This window comes from Phyllobates terribilis, unplaced genomic scaffold (assembly GCF_046119375.1).
Source record: "Phyllobates terribilis strain yellow unplaced genomic scaffold, ASM4611937v1 Scaffold_8__6_contigs__length_399053987, whole genome shotgun sequence".
In the NCBI taxonomy this organism is placed as follows: Eukaryota; Metazoa; Chordata; class Amphibia; order Anura; family Dendrobatidae; genus Phyllobates; species Phyllobates terribilis.
Window position 1 is genome coordinate 250,593,226 of NW_027362768.1, and position 16,901 is coordinate 250,610,126.

Here is a 16,901-nt window from a genome sequence, read left to right on the forward strand (position 1 = left end):
TGGGGGTTGACCATGGGGTGGACATCCTCTTTAAGAGGGGACACACATTGTTTTCACTTTTAAAGGAAGAACTTTTAAAAGGCGCCACTAGAAACACAGAACAAAGTCTCAAAACTTTAATAGAGAGCCAATTTCTCCGTCATACCAAAACACAGAAATCACAAAACACACAACCAAATCTCTCAAACAAGAGGTGTCTGCATTTGGCAGCGGTTTGGACTCGCTGAAACAGAATGTAGTCACCTAGAACTGGAGATTTAACCTGCAAGAACACCTTGAATATAAACCTATAAAGATACCACTTCAAAAAGTGAGATCAATCCCAAATTTAATAGAAAGCCCAAAAACAAAGAATTCCCAAATCTGTATAACTCAATGAATAATAATAATAGATCTTCATTATTGAGAGCAAACAGGAATTCGAAAAAACTGTGGGGTCAGTTTTATGAAAAAGTATTAAATTTTATTCAATATAATATAAATATACAGCACAAAAGATCATGTAAAAAGGTTTGGAATGAGAAGATACTGCAACAACACTATGGAGATGGTAATGGAATATCCACCATAGTGAAAGAAATAGAGAGACACACTGGGTCCCCAATCATATAAACAAAGTATCCTAGTAGTTATATTGGACCAAAGAATACACTAGAGTATTATTATTGGTTGGATATATGTCCCCAATCAGTCAAAAAATGAGTGCAGCCTGATCCTGTCCTGTCTCTAATATGTCCCAATTAATGACTAAGAGAATTTATAAGGAATAGGAATTACCTTGTGTCATGATATTAGATGGAGCAGAGTGCGCTTGGGACCCGTGCAATAGCCTCGATGCGCGTTTCACCTTCCGGCTTCGTCAGGAGGCGTGGCAAATGATTAAAAGTGGGTGCTATATAAATGAATGAGTCTAAACGGCTAGCGAATCGGTGCGTGAATCGTCATGTTGCTCCGCCCCGTGGTGCGGCCAGCGGGCGTCCGCAGGGAATGACGGGAAGGAGGACGTGCGTCATCCCCCCCTCCCCCCCGTCACCCCGGAAACCCGCCCGGCCAGCGATGCCACAAGGCGCGAGCAGCGCAAGCAAAGGGCGCGTCTGCGCTATATAAGGAGAAACAGAGCGGAATCAGGATAAATTTATTGAAATAAACTATCTATGTGCTCACACCAAGCCAGTCAACATACATCGTCAAAGGGGGAGGAGATCCCACCTACTCCCATCTTAACTTAACCCCTCCACATCCATATTATTGTATAAGAAGTAGGGACACCTTGAAGACTGAAAATTTCAGTTGGTGAAGGATCTTCTTACAGGGCTGTGGAGTCGGAGTCTGTGTCCATTTTGGTGGAGTTGGTATGAAATGGACATACGCCGACTCCTAAAATATATACCGTATTTTTCGGACTATAAGACCCAAATTTTGGAGGAAAGTGGGGGGTATACATGTCCGTACTATACACTGTGGCTGTGGATGGTGGGGATTGTGGGGGTTGGGAGTGGCAGCGGCGGAGGAGCGGGGCACAGGAGGCAGCAGCCGCCTGCTGCAGCGTACGCTGTGCCCACTGCTAAAGAAAATGAATATTCCCTGCTCCCCATGCATTTTCCTTAATAGCGCGCACACTGTAGCTGCAGCGCGACTCCTGCTGCGGCCGGCGGTCTATGTGTCCGCTATTAAGGGCCATGAATATTCACTACAATCCACTCCCATGGCTTGTAGTGAATATTCATGGTCTTTAATAGCGGGCACATAGACTGCCGGTCACCGCAGGAGCGGCGCTGCGGCTACAGTGTGCACGCTATTGAAGACAGTGAATGGTCACAGCTCCCCACGCACAGAGTTCCGGCGCGGGAAGCAGTGACTATTCCGGCACAGCATCTGCATCTCACACTGTGTGAGGGCGCATGGCAGAGACGCCATGCGCCCTCACACAGTGAGAATGTCGGCAGCAGAGAGGGGTGCAGCGATGGAGGAGAGAGGTGGTGCGTATGATTGTTTATTTTTTTGTGGGCAGCGTGATGGGGATCAGAGGGTGCCAAGCATACCAGGATCTAGGGGTGCCATGCATACCAGGATGGGGGATCAAGGGGTGCCATGCATAGCAGGATAGGGGATATAGAGGTCCCACGCATATCAGGATGGGGGAATCAAGGGGTGCCATGCATACCAGGATGGGGAATCAAGGGGTGCCATGCATACCAGGATCGGGGATATAGGGGTGCCATGCATAGCAAGATGGGTTATGTAGGGGTGGCATGCATAGCAAGATGGGGGATATAGGGGTGCCCATGCATATCAGGATAGGGGATTGGGGGGCCACCTATACCAGGATGGTGGATTGGGGGGCCATCTATACCAGGATGATGGATTGGGGGGCCACCTATACCAGGATGGTGGATTGGGGGCCACCTATACCAGGATGGGGATGAGCGCCACCTATACCAGGATGGGGATGAGGGCCACCTATACCAGGATGCGGATGAGGGCCACCTATACCAGGATGGGGATGAGAGCCACCTATACCAGGATGGGGATGAGGGCCACCTATACCAGGATGGGGATGAGGAAAATGTATATCAGGATGGAGTATATTAACAGAATTAAGGGACATTACTCCAATAGCAGTGTCAGCAGCAGACCCCCTCCTCCATAACAGGGCATCATGACCACATTTTTTGCTTAAATGTTTTTTTTTTCTATTTTCCTCCTCTAAAACCTAGGTGCGTCTTATGGTCTGGTGCATCTTATAGTCCAAAAAATACGGTAATAAATTGGGTGAAGTAGTTCAATGCAGGATGTGCTGAATATCTTTTCATAAGAATTGGGGAAAGTTATGAAATGTCCTATAAATGTCTGTCCTATTCCTGATCTAAGGGTCTAGACTTTTAGTTGAGATGAATCTGTGCTGTACTTTATGTACACGCTCAGTAGTGAGGCCGTGCTGTGGGGTCAAGGAAATTGAGGAGTCGGGGTAGGAGTCAGAAGTTTGGCTTACCGGCTCTACAGCCCTGCTATTGTAATTATTGATCCATTTCATCAGTACATTCAATCTATTCAGTTTAATAGGTAATGAAGGCAGCCAGAGGGCCTCTTCAATTTCTATTGCTGGTCACAATATTGAGATCTTTGTGGATATTGCAACTTTTAAAGGTGTAGAGCACTAAAACCCCTACTTCATAGTTTGCTAAAGTACACCATATGATTCTGGAAAGATCACATTTAGTGTTTCCAATCTGGATTACTCTGAAATTTATTTTTGTTTAGTTCCCAACATCATCCCACTCCTTTTTCTTCTTATTCTCTCTTCTCAACCCAATTCAAGGCCAAGCCACCTTGAATCATTACATTAATTATAGTGTTATGTAATTATAAAGCAGTGCCTTTTACCATCCACTAAGGCTAGTAAATCCCTTATGCTGTTTTTACATTCTATAAAAGCCTTTTATTTAAAGATTTCCAGAAGCAAAAAAAAAAAAGAACGCCTGAAGAATGGTCATCTCACTTCTTTTAACAGCTTGGTATCTTTGGAAACCTGAAGCAGTAATAGATGTTCAAAAGCCTAAGCAAATGGATGGCAAGTCGTTTTTACATAGTAATGCGAATGTTCACTCTTTTGAGCGTTTTGTTAGCAATCTTTCAAGAGGTTTTGGAGAACAGTAAAAATGCCTAAACAAAAAAGTTGTTGGCTAAAGCATAAAAAAAATAAATCACTGCAAAATCTTACAGGACTTTTACATGATAGACTTTTGTAAAACAACCTGCATCCCACAGGTACAAGACAGACCACCACAAGACCTGGTCTCCAGATAGCCGAGAGGATGCAATAAGTACTTTAGAAAAGAAGTTCAGAGCCATGTCCCGTCTATAATGTATTTTCTATGGTAAGAATATTGTGGCAAACTATGCTATTCTTGCTGTCAACTGCAACGGATGGAAAATTACCAAGTGTATGGGCGGTAATTATTCAATAAAATGACAATAAAAGGTCAGTAGAAAACTGAGAAGTCATCATATAAAACGGAAGAGCAGGTAATTGTATAAACACTACCTGCTAGCCTTACAGCAGATGAAATCCAATACACACGACAGGGAAGCACGGCGTCTTTACTTATGTTCTCCACCTTAATTCCCTCAGCAATCTCATCCCACTGATCAAACAGAGGAACCTAAAAATCATGGGGAGAAGAGGGAGAAAGAACTTACAGACCTGCTCTGATAACAAATGGGGAGCATAAGGAACCTTGTCGCAAAAGGAACATCGGAAGTATTGTCCGCTGGAACTCACATGTCTGAAGCAGCTGACGGGAGCCGCTTGGTAATCACCTTCTGTAATGTACTTTCCCCAGTCAAAGCCGAAAACCATGTCTAAAAGAGAAAAAAACTGAATCGAATTGTATACATATGCATTAAGATTTCAAATCTAATTTTCTTAAAGGGAATCCGTCAGCAGGCTTTGGTACAGAATCTGAGAGCAGCACGATGTAGGGGCAGAGACCCAGATTCCAGTGATGTATTACTTATGGGCTGCGTTTATTCAAGACAATTAATAATTTAATCAGCAGAAGACTTGTTGTTTCATGCCATGTAGTTCTGAGCTGTGTAAAGCTGCCCCAACCACCGATTGGCAGCTTACTGCCTATGCAGAGTATACACAGGAAGCTGCCAACCAGTGGTGTGAAAGAGGTTATACACAGCTCAGCATTCAGAGAAATAGCTGATCTGCAGCAGGAAACATTAATCTTATCAAAACTACAGCATGTAGCCCAGCAAGTGATAGTTCACTGGAATCAAAGTCTTGGTCCCTACAATAAGCTGCTCTTAGATAATATAGCAAATACCCGGTGACAGAGTCCCTTTAAAAAAAAGTTCCACTCTTTTAGCACATCCATTTTAGTAAATAATTGCACTCATTAGGAAAAAAAGTCAACATGACCGCAATGGAAAGAATCAATGTTTGAAAAGGACAGGTCACCAGCTGGAAAGTGGCCAGGTTTTGCTCTTATTTTATTACTGAAGCTCCATTGATAATTCAGAGGGGTTTTTTTTGGGGGGGTATTCACCATACACTTCCACAGTTTAATAGTCACCAAGAACTGAGCTAAATAAAAGATTATTCGGACAGGCAGGTCCTTGGCAGCTTCTCTCCGCCTCCTGACAGTGATTGACAGCGCTTTCCCAATACATGCAGGCAGGGAGATACACATATGTGGCTGAAACTGCGACTTTTGGCTCTAATAACATTTAAAAAATAAATAAAATATACTAAAAATGTAAAAAAAAATTGTATCTCACCCATACATCATTAACATTCATGTGAATTGCTTAAAAGAAAATACAAAAACAATCTGGAAATAAGACAACTAAGACTATTATAAATATTTGATCTCGCGTGCCAACAGTAGATAGCCAGTAGTCAACCAAGAATGAGATTTTCAGTGGTTTAAGTGGGTTTCTACAACTATGATATTGATGACCTATTTTTAGTATAAGTTACCAATTTCAAAAGGGTGGGAGTCCGAAACCAGGCCCCAATGACGTCCAGCAGTTAAAAGCCGATATGTATTACCTAGAGCTGTGTGGTTCAATCGCACATGGTTTACATCCGACTACTGTCGGAGCTGGGTGTTAGACCCTCACCGATGACTTAGATAGGTCATCAGTATCACAGTGGTAGATTACCCCTATAAACCATTTTCCAAAGAAGGGCAAACTTGTTAAAGATATATCAACAGCTGGAGCTCTGCTGGAAGGACAGCAAAAAATGGCACTGTGTGAACGATTAGCTCGTGTGCATACGGTACTATATGACCTTTCTGACTTGTTTGTGATCAGTTTATCTTGTGATTGTGTTCTGATATGGAGATCATGGCTGTTTTATGTCCCATGTCATATAGTTCATTCTACCACAATTTCTTAATGCTGATGATTCCTGAAAGATTAAATTCTGCAACAAAATTGAAAAACTGAGCCATCATTTTGAATGTTGCATCAAGAATGGATATCTCGGGTAACCCGTAAATTAACATTGACATAGTCCTTACCATTAGTGCATGGCGGTTGCTCTACTGTAATAAGTGCCCATCAATAACATGCAGAAATTATTTTCCTGATAATGACACAGAAAACTGTGCTGAAAATGATCTTACCATCCTGTCCACTGGTTCCATCTGCTACTTGCCCTGTGCCCCCTGTACGTAAAAATGCACCAATTTTGGCAGACCATGAAGCTTTTTGTAGAACCTTTGCCTTCTTTGTAGGTGGTTTCCCCTATAGAAACAAACAAACATAAGCAGATGCTTTCTCATTTTGCTAAAGAAGCACTACTGTTCATTTTGCTTCCCCCTCAACCTGTGTAACTATTTGTGTAGTGTAGGTGTATTAATATAGTCACCGATGGTTGTCTTCTCCGGTTTCCAGTGCCGCGCCACTCCACTTCTTTTTCTGAGTTATGTGACGTGATTCAGACTGTCTGGATGACACTGTGGTCTAGGTTTGAGCGGATCTCTCTTTTATAATATTAGTCTATGGATTCTCGTTCTGACGCTCTATGGGCTTGCATTGTACAATCGACTTCCAGATCACACAACGCGCAGTGAAAGCCAACATGTCAGAATAGAAGTCACGTGACTCAGAAGACAAGTGAAACAGCACTGGGAACGAAGACGGCAATTTGTGAGTATGTTACCATACTTACACAGGGCTAGGGAGTAAAAACGGGAGTGCTTCTTTAAGCTTTGTGGGGATGTGAGACTCACATTTTCTAGACAATAGATGCATGCATAAAGCTATTACTAGAAGAATTGGTCTTTAAAAGTCCAATCTTTGTACAGCCACGACTACAGCAGATCATGCCTTAGCAGACATCACATACACAATACGTGCACCAGAAACATAACAGCAAAAAGGAGAAGATTTCCTTTATGCCGGGTCACCAATGACAAAGATTAACAACCACCTGAAGCCTGGCAAGAACACTGGCTTTCTTAGAATTGGACGAATAGCTGCGAGAACAGGAGGCGCTGCAGAATCTCTTTGTTTTGGAGAAGAAGGTATCACGTGTGCCAACTATTCCACACATTTCACAGATAGCTGAGGTTCAGAGGAAAAAAAATTTGCAGTAAGTTTTTGAAATTTTTACATTTAGTTTTCTGTTTTAAAATTACATGTCACAAACAGTGACAACACATATAGCAGATAGCAAAATAAGGCAAAATGTGAACTGTGCATAAAGACTGTGGCCATGTGAAGTTTACTGGGAAGGCTGGTTGTGCAGGCGCCCTGCTGCTTTATTCTAAGTCTATGGAACAAACTACAAAAAGTCAGCCGAGCACGGTCTGCCCTCCATGGACATAATATGGAGCAACAGGGCGCAAGCGCGACCAACAATCCCATTCACCTCCAACTTGACCATGGTCTTGTGGCCAGCAGAGAACCAGGAGAGAGTGAGACACACAAGTCCCTGTTCTTCCAATTGGTGGGCATCATATTGCATTGGTGAAAATGTAGATTAACTGGAATATCCCTTTATCTCTGCTTCTTGCTTTATTAGCCAAGTTCTAATCTAAAACCTAAGACACATGTCAGCCTATTGACGCAAATCAATTGAATGGCACAATGCTACAATAGTACACTGCAAGAAGCAACAAACCTGCGTGCCATCCAATACATGTACTGAAGAGGCTACAGCGCTCACATGATCGCCAAACAAATGACTGGGGGAAGAGTCGAACCCCCACTGAACTAATATTGACAGGCCATCAATTTTGAAAGGCTGGAAAACCCCTTTAACTTAAAGGGATATTCCCATCTCCAAGGTCCAATGCCAATATGTAGTAGGTGTAATATTAATATTAGCAAATATACTACATTTCTAATTTGAGGTAATTCTTCTGATTCGCTATGTCGTTTACCCCATGTGCAGGGCATTGCAGTAGCTTAGGTATCCATGGTTACGACCACTAAGAGCTGTCTAACTGCCACTATATGAGTGGTCAAAACCATGGATATCTAAGCTACTGCAATGCCCTGCACATGGGGTAAGTGACATAGCGAATCTAAAGGACAATACTACATTTCCAATTGGAGGAATTAGGTTATGTCCTGAGGAAGAAGTTGTGAATGACTTTGAAACGCGTTGACTTGTAACCCTTCTGATAAACTCTACTCAAGAATATATTGGTTCCTGCAATTCTTTCAGCAGCGCAAGTTATACACATTCTACCTGGGACAGTACTTTCTTCGGTCTGACAACCAGTGTATTGCAGCAGCTGATTTATGCCATTGAATGGTTGCAAATGCGCAACCATATCAGGTGAGCGTATTACTTTCTTATTAATTTTCTGTCTACCAGTTAAGACCCTATTTGTGCTTGCGTGGGTCCCCAGTATTTCTACTATATACTGGGATAGGATCTTGGAGATGGGAATATCCATTTAATAAGACCGTTACAGCAGGAATGGGAACCTTGCCCACAGGAGCTTACAATCTTTCTTTAGAAGTGGTGTAAAGAACAACATGGAAGAAGTTCAGGTTGCGGCTCATTTTTTAATTGAGAACATAGGCTATTTCTGTATCGCTGAGTTCAGGAAGCCAGATTCTAACACATGTCTTTTACGGGTGTTTCTGGGCATCTCAATGCTTCCGCAAAGCTTTACTGATAGGAAAGAAGCAGCACCTTATGGAGTCTGGGGCCTCCTTTTTATCAGGACTTTTTGTACCTGAGCTCTGTGTTTGGGTCAAATAACATTATGGCCAAATGTCCCAGACACTAGGGAAATACTGTAAATGCTGAGTGGTGTTTCTCTGGTAACACCTGCTGTATTACTGAAAAACATGGATTAAGAATTAAAGGTTATTTCCATCTTCATAATTAGGTATTGTCAGGTAAAAAACAGCAATTTACTGTTTATTACATTTTTCTGCCATTCTTGACAAACACTTTTCTTTTGTTTACAGCTCGCAACCTTGGAGTCCGACTACCACTGCTAGACAGCAGAGCATGCACAGCACTTACCAGCTCTTTTCTATTGAGCTTGTAAGGGCCGTTTTGAAGCTGGTCGCTGCAGCGCAGTGTTATTTCCTAATTCCAGCCATCTTCAGTGATTACAAGCTAAGCAGCAGCAGTGGTCGGTCTCCTAGACAACAATCTGTAATCAAGTGTTAATATTTCAAGAATGGCAGCAAATTTTAATAAGCAGTAAATTGCAAAAGTAGCACCATCTGACAAGATCCGTCTGTTAACCCCTTCAAGCCACAGCTGGTTTTCACTTCTTCAAAAGGACCAATTTTTCAATTCTGAGCAGTGTCACTTTATGGGGTAATACCGTATTTTTCGGGCTATAAGGGTCCGTGCCCACAATGCGTTTTTCAAGCATTTTTGCTGCGGAATTTTTGCAGCATAAACACTTGTAAAACGCTTGGTAATCCGTCCCCCATGGTCTCCAATGTAAATCCGCAATTTCAATGCCCATGCTGCTGAATTCTCCACAGCATTTTTGATGTGCGGAAAATTCCGCTGCATGTCCATTATTTGTGCATTTACGCATGCGAAATTGCCTTCTCAATGCACTAGAAATCGCAAGGCAATTTCGCATGTGCAAAACGCTTCAAAAACGCACGAAAAACTCGTGTCAAATTCCGCACGCGTTTTTCCAGGCAAGGACATGCAGAAATGAAGCGGAAATTTTCCGCTTCATTTCTGCATCGTGGGCACATAGCCTCAGACACACTTTGTCGGGAGGTGTCTTATAGTCCAAATACTATATTATTGTATGGCTGTGCATGGTGGTGGGTGTGGGGGAGCGGCAGCGGGGGATCAGCGGGGCACAGGAGGCAGCAGCCGTCCGCTGTATCCTACACTGTGCCCGCTACTAAAGAAAATGAATATTCCCTGCTCCCCACGCCCATAGGCATGGAGAGCAAAGAATATTCATTTTCCTTAATAGTCGGCACACTGTAGCCGCAGCGCGGATCCTGCTGCCACTCTGCGGTCAGTGTGCCCGCTATTAAAGCTCATGAATATTCCCTACAACCCACTCCCATGCTGTGGGTACAGTGTGCTGGCTATTGAACAGACTGAATGGTCATTGCTCCCCATGGTCAGAGTCCCGGTGTGGGGAGCAGTGACTATTCCAGCACAGCATCTCACACTGTGTGAGGGCACATGGCAGGGACGCCATGCGCCCTGCCATGCACGGCTCACACAGTGAGAGTGTCGGCAGCAGAGCGGGACAGCGCTGGAGTAGAGAGGAGGGGAGTATGATTGTTTTTTTGTTTTTTTTTGTGGGCAGCGTGATGGGGGATCAAGGGATGCCATGCATTACCAGGATGAGGATCAGGGGGTGCCATGCATACCAGGATGGGGGATCAAGGGATGCCATGCATACCAGGATGGGGGATCAAGGGGTGCCATGAATACCAGGATGGGGGATCAAGGGGTGCCATGAATACCAGGATGGGGGATCAAGGGGTGCCATGCATACCAGAATGAGGATCAAGGGGTACCATGAATACCAGGATGGGGGATCAAGGGGTGCCATGCATACCAGGATGGGGATCAGGGGGTGCCATGAATACCAGGATGGGGGATCAAGGGGTGCCATGCATACCAGGATGGGGGATTAAGGGGTGCCATGCATACCAGGATGAGGGATCAAGGGGTGCCATGCATACCAGAATGGGGATCAAGGGGTGCCATGAATACCAGGATGGGGGATCAAGGGGTGCCATGCATACCAGGATGGGGATCGGGGGTGCCATGCATACCAGGATGGGGGATCAAGGGGTGCCATGCATACCAGGATGGGGATCAAGGGGTGCCATGCATACCAGGATGGGGGATCAAGGGGTGCCATGAATACCAAGATGGGGGATAAAGGGGTGCCATGAATACCAAGATAGGGGATAAAGGGGTGCCATGAATACCAGGATGGGGATCAGGGGGTGCCATGCATACCAGGATGGGGGATCAAGGGGTGCCATGCATACCAGGATGGGGATCAAGGGGTGCCATGAATACCAGGATGGGGGATCAAGGGGTGCCATGAATACCAAGATGGGGGATAAAGGGGTGCCAAGAATACCAAGATGGGGGATAAAGGGGTGCCATGAATACCAGGATGGGGGATCAAGGGGTGCCATGAATACCAGGATGGGGGATCAAGGGGTGCCATGCATACCAGGATGGGGGATCAAGGGGTGCCATGCATACCAGGATGAGGGATCAAGGGGTGCCATGAATACCAGGATGAGGGATCAAGGGGTGCCATGAATACCAGGATGGGGGATAAAGGGGTGCCATGAATACCAGGATGGAGGATCAAGGGGTGCCATGAATACCAGGATGGGGGATCAAGGAATGCCATGAATACTAGGATGGGGATCAGAGGGTGCCATGCATACCAGGATGGGGGAGCAAGGGGTGCCATGAATACTAGGATGGGGATCAGAGGGTGCCATGCATACCAGAATAGGGGATCAAGGGGTGCCATGAATACTAGGATGGGGATCAGGGGGTGCCATGCATACCAGGATGGGGGAGCAAGGGGTGCCATGAATACCAGGATGGGGGATCAAAGGGGTGCCATGCATACCAGGATGGGGGACCAAGGGGTACCATGCATACCAGGATGGGGGACCAAGGGGTACCATGCATACCAGGATGGGATGGGGGCCATACATACCAGGATGGAAGATATTAAACAGAATTGAGGGACATTACCCCAATACCAGTGTCAGCAGCAGACCCCCTCCCCCATAACAGGGCATCATGACCACATTTTTTGCTTACATTTTTTTCCCTATTTTCCTTCTCTAAAACCTGGGTGCGTCTTATGGTCTGGTGCGTCTTATGGTCCGAAAAATACCGTAACTCTGAAATGCTTCAACGGATCCCAGCGATTCTGAGAATGTTTTTTTTATGACACATTGTACGTCATTATAGTAGTATTTTAGATCCATATAATTTGTGCTTTTTTTTATAGAAATTTAAAAAAAATTGTCAAATTACATTTACATTTACCACATGTACTTTATATTAGCATAATTTTTGATAAAAAAATTTTGTTGTTAGGAAGTTAAAAGGGTTAAAAGTTTAGCAGTAATTTTTAATTTTACTAATGAAATTTACAAATTTTATTTTTTTTAGGGACCACTTCACTTGTGAAGTGACTGAGGGTCCAATGTGTCAGAAAACCCCCAAACAAGACCCAATTGTAAAAATGACACCCCTCACGGTATTGAAAACTGCATTCAGGAAGTTTAACCTTGCTTCACAGGAATAATAGAAAAGTGGAAGAAAATAATGAAAAATTACATAGTTTTCCCGTAAAATGTTGTTTTAGTTCCAAATGTTTCATTTTCACAAATGTGGCAAAACAGAAGAAACCCCCTTCAAGTGAAACCATTTTGGAAACTACACTCCTTCGGGTATGTGCCCACGTAGCGTTTTACAAGCGTATTTGATGAGGATTTTCCACAGCGGAAAGGCTTGTAAAACGCTTGGTAATCCGCACCCCATGGTCCCCAATGAGAATCCGCAAGTTCTATGCCCATGCTGCGGATTTTTCCGCAGCGTTTTTGATGCGCACAAAAATCCGCAGCATGTCAATTAATTTTGCGTTTCTGCATGCGGAATTGCCTTTTCAATGTAATAAAAAATGCAAGGCAATTCCGCCTGTCGAAAACGCGCGATAAACGCTTGCGAAATTCCGCATGCGTTTTTCCGGGAAAGGACATGTGGAAATGAAGCAGAAATTTTCTGCTTCATTTCCGCAATGTGGGCACATAGCCTTAGGAATTTTTTTAGAGGTGTGGTGAGCATCTTGAACCCATAGGTGCTTCACTGAATTTTAAAACATTGGACCGTGAAAATGAAAAATAAGATTTTTCAGCAAAAATGTTTTGGCCCCCAAGTTTTACATCATCACAGGAGTAACAGGAGAAAATAAACCACCTAATTTGTTGGGCAGTTTCTCCTAAGTATGCGGATACCCCATGGATCGAGCACATAAAAAAATGGGTGGGGGTGTGGTTGATCACTCTGATCAAGTCCTCCAGCCCTACAGTGCCACGTGGAAAGCTAAGCTGTGGTACAAAAAACTGTCCGTGCATATGGTTCAGATGGCAATGTATTACACACATACTGTTCAGGCTGTAGTGCGGCGGTGTTCACACTGTGCAGTAATGAGGCAGTGACCCAGGAAAAGTTCAAATCAATTGTCTTTATTCTCCAGAAACTCAAAAAGTAACGGTAAGGCTGCGTGCCCACTATGCGTTTTTCAAGCGTTTTTGTTGCGGAATTTCCACAGCGAAAACGCTTAAAAAACGCTTGGTAATTCGTGCCCCATGGTCCCCAATGATAATCCGCATGTGCTGTGCACATGCTGCGGAAATTTCCGCTGCAGATTATCATTGTGGAAAAATTCGCAGCATGTCCATTAATTTTGCGGACGCGCAGCGTAATCGCTGCCATTGACTTGCATTGGACCGTGTGACATCCTCATCACTGCATCTGCACAAGCGGATATCACACGGCTCAATGTGCGGATGGTACCCAGGTCTGGAGGAGAGGAGACTCTCCTCCAGACCTGGGTACCATAAAAACTGTAAAAAAAAGAATTTAAAATAAAAAATAAAGATTATACTTACCTTCCGATGTCCTCCCGGTGTTTTCTCCCCTCCGTCTGGTCTGCTGTATGGGTCGCGCTGTTGTGAAGGACCTGCCAAGACGTCATTGAGTCATGTGATCTCTCACATGACTCAATGACGTCACCGCAGGTCCTTCACACCACCGCGAGCCGCCCAAGACACCGGACGCAGCAGAGAAAACACCGGGAGGACATCGGAAGGTAAGTATAATCTTTTTTTTTTTTTTTTACCATTCTTATTCTTTTTTTTTTTTAACTAACTTGGTCACACTACTATAAATCCATGCCGGTTGCATGGATTTATATAGTGTGAACAAGTTGTCAAGCACTTTTCCAAGTGATGCTAAAATCGCTTGCAAAAGCTCTTGATAACCCGCATGTAGAAATGCATGCAAAAACGCTTGACAAACGCTTCTACCTGGCGGGAAAAACGTATGTAAAAACCGCATGCATTTTTCCTGCCAGGGATAAGCGGAAAAAATATGCAGCATTTCTGCATCGTGGGCACATAGCCTAATTGGCATCCTCCGGGTTGCGGCTGGGCCGTCAAAGTACAGTCCATTTCCAGACCCGTTGCCGTGGGCGACTGCACCGCCATATCACTCTGAGGTGCGTCAGAGTTTTGCCTTCTGGGGCTCTGTGTTCCTGTCACACAGGCCAGTATTGCAGGGCCTCCTGCTCTGCAGCTTGCAAACACAAAACTGACAAACCCAAACCTTTGCAGCAGGTTTTTAAATTAAAACTGTGGACATGAGCCACTTGTAAGACTGTTTGGAGGGAGTGGACCACCCCACTGCCATCCTGTAGTCCACTCCAAGAATAAAAGCCCATGCGGAGTTTTTTAAATCTAACTTAGCCAAATAGCTTGACCAAGTTCAAACTTTACTTTTATTCTGCACTGCAACCACAGCTGTGTCTATGATTGCAATGCACTCCAGCGGGTTCAATATGCCTCTATGCACATCCTAGGAGACACATACTGTCCCTCGCATATGATCCCTCTCACTGCCTCACAGGGCACACAAAGCTCCAAAAGAAAGGAGCAATGTTTTGAAATGCACTTTGCTCGTATGGTTTACAGGCGCCATGCCGCATTTCTAGAACCCTTGTTTTGCCAAAAAAGAAAAAAAAAACTCCAAGTGACCACGTTATATCACTAGAACAATTCTAGTGATATATCTAGATAAGGTTTTCCTGGTATTTCAATTTTTAATGTGGTGGCAAATGTAGGTTGTGCAGTACATAAGGTTGCAATGGGATAGTGTAATAACAGGGTAAAGCTGAAATAAAAATTAATAATCCATGGACATGTGGTAGACTTTGAAATATTCCTTTAGGCCAGGTTTATCAGAACAGGTGTCATACAACAGGGGGCACACAGTAGTATTTCAATATTTGTAGATGACACTAAACTCTGCAGGGTAATCAATACAGAGGAGGACAATTTTATATTACAGGAGGATCTATGTAAACTAGAAGCTTGGGCTGATAAATGGCAAATGAGCTTTAATGGGGATAAATGTAAGGTAATGCACTTGGGCAGAGGAAATAAAATGTATAATTATATGCTTAATTGTAAAACACTGGGCAAAACTGTCACTGAAAAAGACCTGGGTGTATTGGTGGACGACAAGCTCACGTTTGGTGGCCAGTGTCAGGCAGCTGCTGCAAAGGCAAATAAAATAATGGGATGCATTAAAAGAGGCATAGATTCTCATGAGAAGAACATAATTTTACCTCTATACAAGTCACTAGTGCGACCACACTTAAAATACTGTGTACAGTTCTGGTCTCCGGTGTATAAGAAAGACATAGCTGAACTAGAGAGGGTGCAGAGAAGAGCGACCAAGGTTATTAGAGGACAGGGGGGTCTGCAATACCAAGACAGGTTATTACACTTGGGGTTATTTAGTTTGGAAAAACGAAGGCTTAGGGGTGAACTTATTACTATGTACAAGTATATGAGGGGACAGTGCAAAGACCTTTCTACTGATCTTTTTACTCTGAGGCCTGAGACGGGGACAAGGGGGCATCTTCTACGTCTGGAGGAAAGAAGGTTTAATCATAATCACAGCCGGGGAATCTTTACTATAAGAGCAGTGAGACTATGGAACTCTCTGCCGCATGATGTTGTAATGAGTGATTCACTACTAAAATTTAAGAAGGGCATGGATGCCTTTCTTGAAAAGCATAATATTACAGGATATATATACTAGATTCCTTGATAGGGCGTTGATCCATTCAGGGAACTAGTCTGATTGTCATATGGAGTCAGGAAGGAATTTTTTTCCCCAATGTGGAGCTTAGTGTTTGCCACATGGTTTTTTTTTGTCTTCCTCTGGATCAACATGTTAGGCTATGGGCTGAACTAGATGGACTTAGTCTTCCTTTAACCTTAAAAACTATGTTACTATGTTACTAAAATGGTGTCTTTTCTTATCCCCCTTCTGTAACAAACTTTTTGCGACCTTCCTTTCTTTCCAGATTAGGGGACATGTTGTCCTGGTACTATGTGGCACCTTCAGTTCTAGAAGTACTGGGCCCTTCCCTTCCCTGATCTCCAAATATTAGGGACTTGATCAATACATCCTGGAACTGAAGGAACGTAGCGGTCTGACCTGCACATCGTGATAGTACCTCAGCGTTATACATTGCCATCTGTACGATGTGCACAGCCAGCTTCTTGTACCACACCTTGACTTTCCTCATTGCACTGTACGGCTGGAGGACTTGATCAGAGAGATCATATAGAGAAAAATCCAGCACTCCAGAATCAAAGAAAATCTCGAACTTACTGGTGTAGCGACATGGTCACATTTCTGACGCTCTATTCACCACCATTAGCTCTCTCTCCAGCCACCTTGTGCACGTTTTAGAAAGGTGTAATTGACCGAAGCGTGTGTAAACAAGAAATTCAAGATTTTCTTTGATTTTGGAGTGCCAGATTCTTCTCCATGTATACTAGGGGGTTGGACCCTGTCTGAGCACCCTCCGGATTTTGGAGTGCCGTACTTTCCTACACTATATATTGATTAGAGAGATTAACTCCCCCATGTGTTTATTGTACCCCAGGACACAGCCTGGTTTGGGGACCTGTGTACGTCATACAGCAATGGAGGTGCTCCCATTTCCATGTATTGTGGTCAACAAAAGGACATCCTTCTTGTCCTTGGCCACCAAGCTTAGGGTTTACTTAATACACACACAGATTGCCAAAGGCAAATAGAGATCCCTAATAAAGACCTAAAAATAAAACAT

At 43.9% G+C, this 16,901-nt stretch overlaps 1 protein-coding gene across 11 annotated transcripts in view; it reads right to left on the reverse strand.

Moving 5' to 3' along the window:
• The window catches only part of L3MBTL2 (L3MBTL histone methyl-lysine binding protein 2), a 100,133-nt gene that overhangs the window by 54,426 nt on the left and 28,806 nt on the right, over positions 1-16,901 (reverse strand). For 10 of the 11 annotated variants that reach the window (XR_012247753.1, XR_012247754.1, XM_073644147.1 and 7 more), the window contains exons 3-6: positions 6,953-7,086; positions 6,144-6,264; positions 4,283-4,362; positions 4,046-4,163 (exon numbers count right to left, since the gene is read on the reverse strand). Coding sequence is in view for 9 of the 11 variants with exons in the window: in XM_073644147.1 (XP_073500248.1) it covers positions 4,046-4,163; positions 4,283-4,362; positions 6,144-6,264; positions 6,953-7,086 (453 nt within the window). In the remaining 2 variants the exon portion in view is untranslated. The remainder of the gene's footprint in view (positions 1-4,045; positions 4,164-4,282; positions 4,363-6,143; positions 6,265-6,952; positions 7,087-16,901) is intronic. The other variant, XM_073644153.1, reaches the window with a different exon arrangement.